The sequence below is a fragment of the Hemibagrus wyckioides genome, linkage group LG25 (genome assembly GCF_019097595.1).
Source record: "Hemibagrus wyckioides isolate EC202008001 linkage group LG25, SWU_Hwy_1.0, whole genome shotgun sequence".
Classification (NCBI taxonomy): domain Eukaryota; kingdom Metazoa; phylum Chordata; class Actinopteri; order Siluriformes; family Bagridae; genus Hemibagrus; species Hemibagrus wyckioides.
In genome coordinates, this window is record NC_080734.1 from 5,497,656 (window position 1) to 5,510,891 (window position 13,236).

At 43.3% G+C, this 13,236-nt stretch overlaps 2 protein-coding genes across 2 annotated transcripts in view; both read left to right on the top strand.

Annotated features, from left to right (window-relative positions):
- Window positions 1-2,243: 2,243 nt before the first annotated feature.
- Window positions 2,244-5,436, top strand: LOC131346101 (nephrocan-like). The gene is made up of 3 exons (XM_058379448.1): window positions 2,244-2,537; window positions 3,255-4,156; window positions 4,830-5,436. The coding sequence occupies exons 1-3, from the start codon at window positions 2,337-2,339 to the stop codon at window positions 5,230-5,232; spliced, it is 1,506 nt and encodes a 501-aa protein (XP_058235431.1). The 5' UTR covers window positions 2,244-2,336; the 3' UTR covers window positions 5,233-5,436.
- A 3,374-nt stretch (window positions 5,437-8,810) lies between these two features.
- nus1 (NUS1 dehydrodolichyl diphosphate synthase subunit) overlaps window positions 8,811-13,236 on the top strand; it is a 10,489-nt gene continuing 6,063 nt past the window's right edge. Inside the window, exons 1-3 of the mRNA XM_058379529.1 lie at window positions 8,811-9,383; window positions 11,579-11,707; window positions 13,161-13,236. The exon at window positions 13,161-13,236 is cut by the window's right edge and continues 77 nt beyond it. Of these exons, the coding sequence (XP_058235512.1) occupies window positions 9,017-9,383; window positions 11,579-11,707; window positions 13,161-13,236 (572 nt within the window). The 5' untranslated portion in view covers window positions 8,811-9,016. The remainder of the gene's footprint in view (window positions 9,384-11,578; window positions 11,708-13,160) is intronic.

The window sequence follows — 13,236 nt, forward strand, 5'->3', positions numbered from 1 at the left end:
CCTCACTATGTAGGACACCAGTACTCCACAGACATGCAGAGAGAGAGAGCTGCTCTTTGCTTCAGGGGTTGTGTCGCTCTACCTTGTTCTTTCTTTATGTTCTCCTGGATTGCCTGGAAGTAAGGCAAAATACTTGGCCAGGTCACAGTTGTATTCATTTTTTTCCTTCCTTCTTTAGAAACTCTTGTGTTGTGCAGTTATACAATCACCCGATCATGTGGCAGCAGCACAGTGCAGTACATCATACACATACAGGTCAAGAGCTTCAGTTAATGTTCACATCAAACATCAGAATGAAGAAAAAGTGTGACCTCTGTGACATTAACCAGATGTCAGATAACATTAACTATAGTGCCTGATGGGCTGGTTTGAGTATTTCAGAAACTTCTGCTGGGATTTTCACACACAACACTTTCTAGAGTTTATACAGAATGGTGCAAAAAACAAAAAGATATCCTGCGAGCGAAGGATCTCTAGAACTGAAACAAATTGTTGTTCCACCAAGACTAAAAACTCACGCTACAAAAACATCTGCAACGGGCCTCATCAACAATATCCAGGACCCAGAATGGTTTCTTATCCACTTCTTCGGACATTAGCGAATAAACTCACTTTACTGTTTCGTGTGTTATACTAACACACACAGCCCAGACTGCTATACTGCAGCGTCTTACTTCAAACCATAAGCGTTTACACTGATCCACTTTTGCACATCCTGCACTATTATACAGTTTTTTCCCTTAATTTTTTATGTTTACACTCACAGTTTTCAATATTGTTTAGTTTCTTTATATTTATACTTCTTCGCTTCATTCCTATGCATCAGACAAATTCCTTGTACATGTAAACACATGGTACTTGGCACTAAATGTGACTCTGATTCAGATCAGACAGATCAGAGGAGGATAACCACACTGATCTCTGAGAGCAAGGATATAGTAACTCATGTAATCACTCTTTACATCTGTGGTGAGCAGAAAAGCATTTCAGAACACATGACACCTTGAGGTGGATGAGCTACACCAGCAGAATCACCTACACAGAACATATAACAGGAAAAAAGTCCAGTTTCAGTCCAGTTTGTGTGAACAATGTATATTACACGACACCTAAAGGTTCCAACAAGCACACTTTTAAATTTCACATGAGAAATTCACGTGACTTAAATGAATTTTTGGGCATGTTAATGAGTCTGGCTTGCCGTCCTTTCTGTTTTACTGCACCAAAATCCCACTTTTGCTCCCGGTTTTGCTTCACCGAAATCCTCCTTGTTTTGCTTCACCAAAATCCCCAAGTTGTGTCACTTTTCTTAGAACAGTTATGTCTGTGTTGGAGCTGTGGCAGCTCTGCCATCCTGTTTTGCTTGTCTCTGTAGAGTGTCTATTCATTGTGCTGACAGGATGGACCGAGGGTGGAGGCCAATCTGCCTCTCTTTCCTTGTCCGTTGCGATTGCTGACGTTGCAGACCTTCTCCAAAACCGTCATATACATAGAACACAAGGATGGCTTCTTTCAGAATTATCCGGACTCCCGTAAATACGTCAGTCTGCTTTTCCCTTTGACTGGCAAGTTCTCATCCTCGAGGTCACTTGAGATAAATTGAATTTGATTATAATCCTAAACTCTGTCATTATTCTCTTAAGTATATTTTACTGCACACTCTGGCAGTGTACAGAGAGACTATATAAAAATAAAAATGAGCATATTTTTGTGCCATAGTCATGCTTTCTAGCTAAAAACACATATTCATAACATATTTGTGCTGTATTTCATATATAAAGTAATATCTCATATCTCATTATAGTGAATAGAATAATAGATAGATAGTGAGATGTGAGAATCTGTATGGTAAAAAAGTACAAAAATACTTTTTTTACATTTGTGCAAGAATAGACAGATATGCTAGCTGGACTGGACTGCAAAATAGACACATGACAAAAGGACAAGAAAATATGTATTAAATTGACCTACACCTTTAAGCGCGAACTATGCATCGAATTCTTTTCATAATGTTTCCCAGAATAGGATTTCAATTTATTTATTTGTCCTTTTTCAGTCTAAAGGGAACTCATTGAGTTAAAGTAGTTATGCAGAGGAAATTGCATTGGGCTGTAAACAGTTTATCAGCAAGTTTCTCACGTCTCTGAACAGACAGGACAATCTACAGCTGAGATGCCAGTTCCGTGTCAGTGTTTTCTGACCGAGATAATGATCTGAGCCATTGTTCCAGATAAACCAGAGGAGTCTTTCTCTCACTGGCAGACCAGCTATTTAAACCTCAGAGTGTCGGGAAGCCGTTTCAAGCACTGACCCTGAGTGGCCCGAGTCATGTCTCCATGATGTGGAGGCTTCAGGTTCTGCTTTACGCTCTGCTCTATAATCTTAGCTCAGTGTGCTGCCGTGTGTGTCCACAGAAATGTGTGTGTGAGCCAGCAGCGGCGTCCGTGCAGTGTTTCAGGGTGGAGTCTATTCCCTCTGACCTCGCAGGAGACGTCAGGAAACTGAACTTAGGACATAACTACATCAAGGAGATAAAGGTAACGATCTGTCACCTTGTCACAGGCTTCGATCTAGCAACTTTGTAATGCTATTTTCCATCTGGGATTGAATGGGAGGAGTTATACTGGTTTAACAGTAACAGGTTATATATATATATATATATATATATATATATATATATATATATATATATATATATATATATATATATATATAAATGGAGGCCAATGTTTGGTTGTGTCCATGTTGATGATTGAGTGTTTTTGTCATGTCTCACTCCACAGTGGTGGTTAATATGAAGCTCATATGAAAGTAGACACTCAGGAATTTGTAGTGTTTCAAAAGTATTTCTGTTTTTCTCTAGCCTACTAGGGGCGATATATTCCTAGAAAAGATGAAACAAAAATGTTTGTATCTTCAAAGTTAATGTTGATATCAAACCCATTTCTACTCTCTGAGACGCTCCAAGTGTTTGTTCATCTAAAAAGCAGCTCAGATTTCATCTTCAACCAGTACAATTCTGTGTAAGGTTCTCCAACAGAGGGAAAAACACACGTCTAAAACACACTGAGAGCCAACAGACTCGTTTTAGATCAGACTCACAGCCTGAACATCATTCATTTATTTACACTGAGTGAAAATGTCCCATTTCAACACCAGGGTTAAGGGTAAAAGGAGAAATGTTGGTCTGTTCGGAGTAAGAAGAAAGTTTAGATCGCAATTTACAAGCAGCTCCTTTAAACCTTTTTTTTTAGGCTAGAGAATTATCTGGCTTGCCAGGTCTTGAGGAAGTCATCCTGTCATCATGTGGACTGGAGCAGCTCGACGGCAACCCGTTCAGGGCTCAGAAGCATTTAAAATCTTTGGATCTCCAGAAGAACACGCTCCGTCACATCCCTCGTGGCCTTCCCTCCAGCCTCGAGATCCTCGACATGGGTCACAACCGGATCCACGTTCTTCAGGAGTCTGCTCTGAACGGCTTGAGGAGACTCCGCGTGCTAAATCTGCAGAATAACCTGATTACCACGGTGCGTGCCAACACCCTCTCAGCACTGACAAAGCTGGAGTCTCTCTATCTGGATGGTAATAAAATCGAGAGTGTACAGGGAATTCTCAGGCTGCCAGCGCTGAATTGGTTTAGTCTGGTGAATAATAAGATCTCATCCCTTCCATCAGCTTTCTTCTCATCGTTGCACCATCTAAAGACTTTAGACTTGTCCTCAAACCTTCTGAGCAAAGTTCCTCACAACCTCCCACAAGCCCTGATTCACCTGAAGCTGGACAGAAACCAGATCAGATCGTTAAAGAGTCGTGATCTGGTCCAGCTGCGTGACCTCACCACCCTGTCTGTCTGCTACAACAGACTAGTGTCTGTAGATGGTGGGCTTCGACTGCCCGCTCTCACCATATTGGAGTTAGCAGGTAACCAGCTGCGAGTTCTGCCCAGCAGGCTGTCCACTAAACTTGAGAAGGTGGACTGTGGGCAGAATCAGATACAGGAAGTGACCTATCAGCAGCTGTCGGGTCTGAGGCAGCTGAAACATCTCTTTCTGGAGAACAACACCATCCGACAGTTTGAACCCAACACTCTGAGAGACTGCATTCACCTCACCAACCTGGCTCTGGAGCAGAACCTCTTCTCCACCATCCCACATGGGTCAGTATCTAGAATGTGAGAAGAAACATCTTCTAATTCATGCATGTGAAATGGCTAAAGTGTTCATTAAAGCTATACTTGTAATCCTGAAGATCAGGGTATAGCTTTGCCAGAAGGCACTAAATGAAGCTGCTGTTAAATGTTTATTTAATGTACTATTATATGTTTATAATTTTATGTAATATTAAGGGCATTTTATGTACATTTTCTCATTATTTTTAGTGGTTAAATTTTAAAATTTATAAATTAATTAATGAATTAATAATAATAATAATAATAATAATAATACAATATACTGATGCCTACTGATATTATACTCTGTGGCATAATAGAGTTTTCCCCATATTATAGATTTTAATATATTATTTTATATAGATTTTAATGGGGTTGCTGGCTCAGTATTTTGTAAATTAAGAAAAGGAAAAAGAAGAGAGAGCATACATGTCACTCATCACTGGTTAAGTCTCAGGTGTATAATGGAATAGTGTAGAATAACAATCTTGACCAATACAAAGTGTAATGAAAGGATGCTCAGGATGAGCAGAAGAAAGTCTTAACGATTACATCAGCAGCTCTTAGGTCTATCTTCAGGATCTACAGGATCTTTACAGCATAAACCCAACAGCATTACATCCATCACTGACCATTCTACTGATCTCTGTGCCCTCTCTAGGCTCCCCGAATCACTCGTGCGCCTGGATCTGAAAGGTAACCTCATTACCACGATTCATGAGCGTGCCCTAAAGCCTCTCAAGCGCCTTCAAGTCCTGAATCTGCGCAACAACAGACTCTCCTCTCTGCCTGCCATGAGCCTGCTGCCCAGACTGAGGACTCTGTACCTAGAGGGAAACCTGTGGAACTGCACATGCGAGCTTCTTAAGGTCAAAAGAGAGCTGCTGGCTCGGGATGTAGATATGAGCACAGAATTCTGCACTGAACCTGTCCATTCATCACTGGACATGTGGCAAGCTTACATCATGGCTCAAGAGATGTGTGAAGAGCACAATAGAGAGCTCGTACCCGAGAGCCACACAGGAAACTCAGACAACGAGGAGTATGACGAATATGACTTTTAATATGAAGGAAAAAATAACAGAAAGTTTAGTAACAATTAGAATAATAGTGTCCAGTTTATTTTTTTATACAGCACAATATTATGCGTAGGGATTTTGTGTATCTAATGCATTATTAATATGTTATAGATATTTTATTCTAAAGCCTAGAGTCTAGATTAACCAACATTAAAATTACACCGATAATAATACAGTTAACCACCAGAGGGAGCCAGAGATCTTATTTCAGTCACTAACGCTATTTAATTCCGTTTCCCCAATAAATCATTTTATACACTTTGTTGTATCATGTATATGCTATTTAGTGTTTTGATTTCTTTAATTTCTTTATTTATTTTTCCTATTGTTTACTCATTGTTCTTCCATTCCTTTGTCCATCCTCAACAAGATTTAAAATCGTATTAAACAAATAGTAAATCTAAATATTTGTTTAGATATATTCAAGACTACACCAATCAGGCATAACATTATGAACACCGAGAGGTGCCGTGAATCAGACTGAGTATCTCCTCATCATGGCACCTGTTAGTGGGTGGGATATATTAGAGGCAGCAAGTGAACATTTTGTCCTAAAAGTTGATGTGTTAGAAGCAGGAAAAATGGACAAGTGTAAGGATTTGAGCGAGTTTGATGAAGGGCCAAATTGTGATGGCTAGACCACTGGATCAGAGCATCTCCAAAACTGCAGCTCTTGTGGGGTGTTCCCGGTCTACAGTGGTCAGTATCTATCAAAAGTGGTCCAACCGGCAACAGGGTCATGGGCGGTCAAAGCTCATTGATGCACACGGGGAGCGAAGCTGGACTGTGTGATCCGATCCAACAGACAAGCTACTGTTGCTTAAATTGCTGAAGAAGTTAATGCTGGTTCTGATAGAAAGGTGTCAGAATACACAGTGCAGGACGGGTCAGGACTGTTTTGGCAGCAAAAGGAGGACCAACATTATATTAGGCAGGTGGTCATAATGTTATGCCTGATCAGTGTATATTCTTCTTCATCTTCCAGTTAATCAGTAGGGAATATAGAAGGAAATCAGTCTGTACTTGATGCTGACTTTTTGTATTTTCCCCTCTTTTTCTATCTATCTATCTATCTATCTATCTATCTATCTATCTATCTATCTATCTATCTATCTATCTATCACAATAATCATGTGGTGTGTTGCAAGGCAATAGCTGGGTGATACTATATTGTGGAGTGTATTTGTGTGAGAGTGTGAGTGTTTGTGAGAGTGTGTGTGTGAGAGCATGAGTGAGAGAGAGTGTGTGTGAGAGCATCAGCGTGAGAGTGTGTTAGTGTGTGAGAGTGAGTGTGTGTGAGAGCATCAGCGTGAGAGTGTGTTAGTGTGTGAGAGAGCATCAGCGTGAGAGTGTTAGTGTGTGAGAGTGAGTGTGTGTGAGAGCATCAGTGTGAGAGTGTGTTAGTGTGAGAGTGAGTGTGTGAGAGCATCAGCGTGAGAGTGTGTTAGTGTGTGAGAGTGAGTGTGTGTGAGAGCATCAGCGTGAGAGTGTGTTAGTGTGTGAGAGTGAGTGTGTGTGAGAGCATCAGCGTGAGAGTGTGTTAGTGTGTGAGAGTGAGTGTGTGTGAGAGCATCAGCGTGAGAGTGTGTTAGTGTGTGAGAGTGAGTGTGTGTGAGAGCATCAGCATGAGAGTGTGTTAGTGTGTGAGAGAGTGTGTGTGAGAGCATCAGCATGAGAGTGTGTTAGTGTGTGAGAGAGTGTGTGTGAGAGCATCAGCATGAGAGTGTGTTAGTGTGTGAGAGAGTGTGTGTGAGAGCATCAGCGTGAGAGTGTGTTAGTGTGTGAGAGTGAGTGTGTGTGAGAGCATCAGCGTGAGAGTGTGTTAGTGTGTGAGAGAGTGTGTGTGAGAGCATCAGCGTGAGAGTGTGTTAGTGTGTGAGAGTGAGTGTGTGTGAGAGCATCAGCATGAGAGTGTGTTAGTGTGTGAGAGTGAGTGTGTGTGAGAGCATCAGCGTGAGAGTGTGTTAGTGTGTGAGAGTGAGTGTGTGTGAGAGCATCAGCGTGAGAGTGTGTTAGTGTGTGAGAGTGAGTGTGTGTGAGAGCATCAGCGTGAGAGTGTGTTAGTGTGTGAGAGAGTGTGTGTGAGAGCATCAGCGTGAGAGTGTGTGAGAGTGAGTGTGTGTGAGAGCATCAGCGTGAGAGTGTGTTAGTGTGTGAGAGTGAGTGTGTGTGAGAGCATCAGCGTGAGAGTGTGTTAGTGTGTGAGAGTGAGTGTGTGTGAGAGCATCAGCGTGAGAGTGTTAGTGTGTGAGAGTGAGTGTGTGTGAGAGCATCAGCGTGAGAGTGTGTTAGTGTGTGAGAGTGAGTGTGTGTGAGAGCATCAGCGTGAGAGTGTGTTAGTGTGTGAGAGTGAGTGTGTGTGAGAGCATCAGCGTGAGAGTGTGTTAGTGTGTGAGAGTGAGTGTGTGTGAGAGCATCAGCGTGAGAGTGTGTTAGTGTGTGAGAGAGCATCAGCGTGAGAGTGTGTTAGTGTGTGAGAGAGTGTGTGTGAGAGCATCAGCGTGAGAGTGTGTTAGTGTGTGAGAGTGAGTGTGTGTGAGAGCATCAGCGTGAGAGTGTGTTAGTGTGTGAGAGTGAGTGTGTGTGAGAGCATCAGCGTGAGAGTGTGTTAGTGTGTGAGAGTGAGTGTGTGTGAGAGCATCAGCGTGAGAGTGTGTTAGTGTGTGAGAGTGAGTGTGTGTGAGAGCATCAGCGTGAGAGTGTGTTAGTGTGTGAGAGTGAGTGTGTGTGAGAGCATCAGCGTGAGAGTGTGTTAGTGTGTGAGAGAGCATCAGCGTGAGAGTGTGTTAGTGTGTGAGAGAGTGTGTGTGAGAGCATCAGCGTGAGAGTGTGTTAGTGTGTGAGAGTGAGTGTGTGTGAGAGCATCAGCGTGAGAGTGTGTTAGTGTGTGAGAGAGCATCAGCGTGAGAGTGTGTTAGTGTGTGAGAGAGTGTGTGTGAGAGCATCAGCGTGAGAGTGTGTTAGTGTGTGAGAGTGTGTGTGAGAGTGTGTTAGTGTGTGAGAGAGCATCAGCGTGAGAGTGTGTTAGTGTGTGAGAGAGTGTGTGTGAGAGCATCAGTGTGAGAGTGTGTTAGTGTGTGAGAGTGTGTGTGAGAGTGTGTTAGTGTGTGAGAGAGCATCAGCGTGAGAGTGTGTTAGTGTGTGAGAGTGAGTGTGTGAGAGCATCAGCGTGAGAGTGTGTTAGTGTGTGAGAGAGTGTGTGTGAGAGCATCAGCGTGAGAGTGTGTTAGTGTGTGAGAGTGAGTGTGTGTGAGAGCATCAGCGTGAGAGTGTGTTAGTGTGTGAGAGTGAGTGTGTGCGAGAGTTTAGATATATTCAAGACTATATTCTTCTTATTATTATTTATTTATTTTTCGTAGTAGCAGTAGTCGTAGGAGTTAGTTAGTTAGTTAGTTAGTTAGTTAGTTAGTTAGTGTTTTCTGCTGAAATCCGTGCAGAGTCACGTCCAGAATCTCGTCTTTCCAAAAAAAAAACCGGAAGTGTTCATCTTGCCTTCCTTTTCTTGTCTCGTGACTTGAATTTCCGGTGGCTGACCAATCAGAGCGCTACGCGTAACTCGGCGAGTTCAAAGTGTAAAGGTTTAACAAAATGGCGGCCGGCAGTTTGAGGTGTTGGCGGTGATCGAATGGATTGTTACCGGCTCGATTAACTCTCGCTATTTATTAAACACCGTCTTCAGCGATGCGGGGCAGATTGAGTCCCTGACCAGCTCGCCGTCTGATTAGGAATTTATTTTTAAACTGTTAGTATTATATTTTTTTATGCAACGATGGCATTAGTGTACGAGTTGACATGGCGAGTTCTGCACCTCCTCCTCCAGCTCCAGCGCGCGGCGGTGTCCTGGTTCCAGGCGCGCGCGTGGAAGCGCACTTGGCTGCTATGGAGACGAGCCGCGGCCGCCGTGCTGCTCCCGTTAGCGCTCGCCTTCGCTAGCCAGAAGAAGCTCGGAGCCGCGGCGGGGAAGAGGGCGAGCCGGCGGTGTAGGGTGCTGACAGACGGGAAGGCTGTGGAGAAGCTGCCGCTGCACGTCGGGCTGCTGATCGCCGAGGAGGAGCTGCAGTACACCGACATCGCTAATGTAGTGGTCTGGTGTATGGCGCTGGGAATTTCTTACGTCAGCGTCTATGATAACGAAGGTAATAAAGTGATTTGTATTAATAATGGGACAGATAATAATAATAATAATAATAATGAATGACCCAGAGAAAGAGAGAGGAGTCCGGCCGCATCCTAAAACATCAGTATTTCCTATATAGGTGTACTCGTGGTCATGAGTACTTATAGCTGTTGCGCCCTATCTAGTGGACCAGATGTTCGATTTGAGACGCGGCCCGTGTCTGAGACGGTCAGGTGCTTCTCTGTCATCACGCTTGGGTTTTTCCAGATTTTATTCCACAAGAAACACTTGGTCACTCTTCTGACGTTTTCTAGAGGAACTGGAAATACTAATACTACCAGTAAAATAACAACTTAATAACAACAAAAACAAAATTCAAGGATTTATGAGTGTACCTGAGCAGGGTATTATTACACGATATTGCCAAAAGTTTTGGGACACCCCTCCAGATCATTGAATCCAGGTGTTGTTTTTCAGGGGTTGGACTCGGCCCATTAGTTCCAGTGAAAGGAACGCTTAATGCTTTCATGAACTTTCATACCAAGACATTTTGAACAATTTCGTGCTCCCTACTTTATGGGAAATGTTTGGGGATGACCCCTTCCTGTTCCAACATGACTGTGCACCAGTGTACAAAGCAAGGTCCATAAAGACATGGATGAGTGAGTTTGGTGTGGAGGAACTTCACAGAGTCCTGACCTCAACCTGATAGAACACGTTTGGGATGAATTAGAGCGGAGACTGTGAGCCAGGCCTTCTCGTCCTACATCAGTGCTTGACCTCACAGAGGAATGGTCAAAAATTCCCATAAACACACTCCTAAACCTTGTGGAAAGCCTTCCCAGAAGAGTTGAAGCTGTAAAGGGCGTGACAACTCCATATTACATTCATGTGCATGTAAAGGCAGACGTCACAATACTTTTGGCAATATGGTGTATCTTTGTGGAGTTTCACATGTTCTTTATTTCCCTCTCATTGTCTGTAAACATGATGGAGGTAGATGTCCTCTAGGTGTGAATTTGTGTTTGACTCTGGATTCACCGCGACCCCGACTAGGATTAAAATCTTTCTGAAGATGAATTATGATGACATTTTGGTCCTTAAAACCCCACAGCGTGTGTAGAAAAATGCAGTTTGAATATTTATCATTAAACAATTTAACCAGTGTGAATATTATTAATCTGTCAATCACTGATTGGTCAAAAAAAGGTCTGTAGTCTTAAACACGTACAGCACCATGTACTGACCCGTCTCCATCTGTGATCATGTTTACACCAACAGCTTGTAAAAATGTTATTGCTCCTTGAATCATATTTTAGGAAATGCAGAGCTGTCATTGCCAACGTGTCCAGACTCGCACACACCACTGATGATGTCACTAGTGTGTGTGTGTGTGTGTCCAGTTAATCAGGAGGGAATATAGAAGGAAATCAGTCTGTACTCCATGCTGACTTTGTTTTTTCCCCTCTTCCCCTGTATGTTTGTTACCGTTTTAAATCATACCCCACATTTGGTTGTGAAATGTGTTTTTATGAGTCAGTGCAGCTTTGTCGTGTCGGGGGTAGTTCAGTGGTGAAGGTGTTGGATTACTGATAAGGAGGTTGTGAGTTTGAATCCTAGGTCCACCAAGCTGCCACTGCTGGGCCCCTGAGCAAGGCCCTTAACCCTCAATTGCTCAGTTGTATAAAAGGGTGTCAAGGCTAAATGCTGTAAATGTAAATGATTTGGATAACTGCACCATGAGCAGTTCAGTTCACTTTAATTTTATTTCTAAGAATTTGGCACAAAGCAGCTTTACAGAAATCTGGATGTAGAAATAGTTTCAGTTTAGGAATATTTCAACATGCTGTGTGTGTGTGTATGTGTGTGTGTGCGTGTGCAGGGTTGAACTGCAGACCTGATCTACCTTTAACCGAGATTAAGCAATCAAACAAGCTCAGCCAGTGACTGTCTTACATGCTGAGGAAATTGTGTGTGTGTGTGTGTATGTATGTGAGAGAGTCATAAGGACTCAAATTAAAGCAACTTGAGAGCTCTAAATCGGTCTGTGTTGACATGGTTCTCTGTTACTGATGATAATGGCTCCTAATCCATCTTATCTCCATGTAGTGGATAAGAAGACACATGATCTCGTACAGCCTCTGTCCTTTCACAGCGCTGAATGTGGGCTTAGAGCTTTACTTGTCCCCGCTGACCTCCGCCTTTGTTCTACAGGTGTATTCAGGAGGAATAACTCCAGACTGATGGAGGAGATCGTCAAGCAGCAGAAGGAGCTCCTCGGCTCGGAAAGCTGCAAGTATTCGGCCGAGTTTCTGAATAATGGCACAGACGCACAGGAACAAGGTGAGCGCCAACACCCCAGATCACTCCAACTGGTTCCACCTGAAAAACTTGTCAGGATTCACCTCGTGTATCGTGCCTTCAGCCGCTCCTTTTATGAGCACTTCAAACTGCTAATTTACCAGGACTGATGGGCGTGTCCATAGAAGATGTGCTTTGATGATTCAATGCAGATTTGTTGTCTATCTATCTATCTATCTATCTATCTATCTATCTATCTATCTATCTATCTATCTATCTATCTATCTATCTATCTATCTATCTATCTATCTATCTAATAAACATAATAATCATGCTTTGATTTGCGAGGCAATAGTTGGGCAACACTAATTTGAGGAGTGTGTGTGTGTGTGAGAGAGAGAGAGTGTGCGAGTGTGTGTGTGTGTGTGTGAGAGAGAGAGAGTGCATGTGAGTGAGTGTGTGTGTGAGAGAGAGTGAGTGCGTGTGTGAGAGAGAGTGTGCGTGTGTGTGTGAGCGAGTGTGTGTGTGAGAGAGAGAGTGCGTGTGTATGGGAGAGAGAGTGAGTGAGTGTCTGTGAGAGTGCACGCGTGTGTGTGTGAGAGTGCGTGTATGTGTGAGAGAGACAGTGTGTAAGAGAGTGCATGCACGTGTGTGTGAGAGAGCGAGTGAGAGTGCGTGTGTGAGAGAGTGCGTGTGTGAGAGAGTGCGTGTGTGAGAGAGTGCGTGTGTGAGAGAGTGCGTGTGTGTGAGAGTGCGTGTGTGTGAGAGTGCGTGTGTGAGAGAGTGCGTGTGTGAGAGAGTGCGTGTGTGAGAGAGTGCGTGTGTGAGAGAGTGCGTGTGTGAGAGAGTGCGTGTGTGAGAGAGAGCGAGTGAGAGTGTGTGCGTGTGTGAGGGTGCGTGTGTGAGAGAGCGAGTGAGAGTGCGTGAGTGTGTGTGAGAGTGCGTGTGTGAGAGAGAGTGAGACTGCGTAAGAGACTGTGAGTGTGAGAAAGTGTGTGTGTGTGTGAGAGAGAGAGAAAGAAAGAGATAGTGTGTGAGAGTGCATGGGAGTGTGTGTGAGTTAGAGAAGTCTGTCTGTCTGATAGTGATGTGACCAAGAAACCAGCTGTTCCTCTATGTTGAAGACTTTCCTTAAAAGGATATATTTTATAAATCAGACACTGACAGAGGGGTGTGTATTTAAAAGTAAAACTGTGCTGTAATGTGTATGTGACAAATTTCTTCTTCTTCTTCCTCCAAGCTACATATTTTAAATGTCAGACAAAATATTGCCTAGCTAGCTCTACGTAGCTCAATTTCAGGAGAGCTTTCCTTTGCCTCGTTAATTCCATCACACCAAATGAAAACCATCACAAGGCAAAGTTTGATGTGTTTTAAAACTTCTGTCATTCTTAAATAAACCAAATACAATTTAGTAAAGAGTCTGTGGTTCAGGTTCTCCCATGCTTCATGTACAGTGATCTGATTAATTAAATCTGTGTGTGTGTGTGTGTAGCGTCATGGTGCCAGACGGTGGTAAAGGTCTTGTCTCCAGACGACGGGAAGCTCAGTATCGTGCGAGCGGCGCAGCA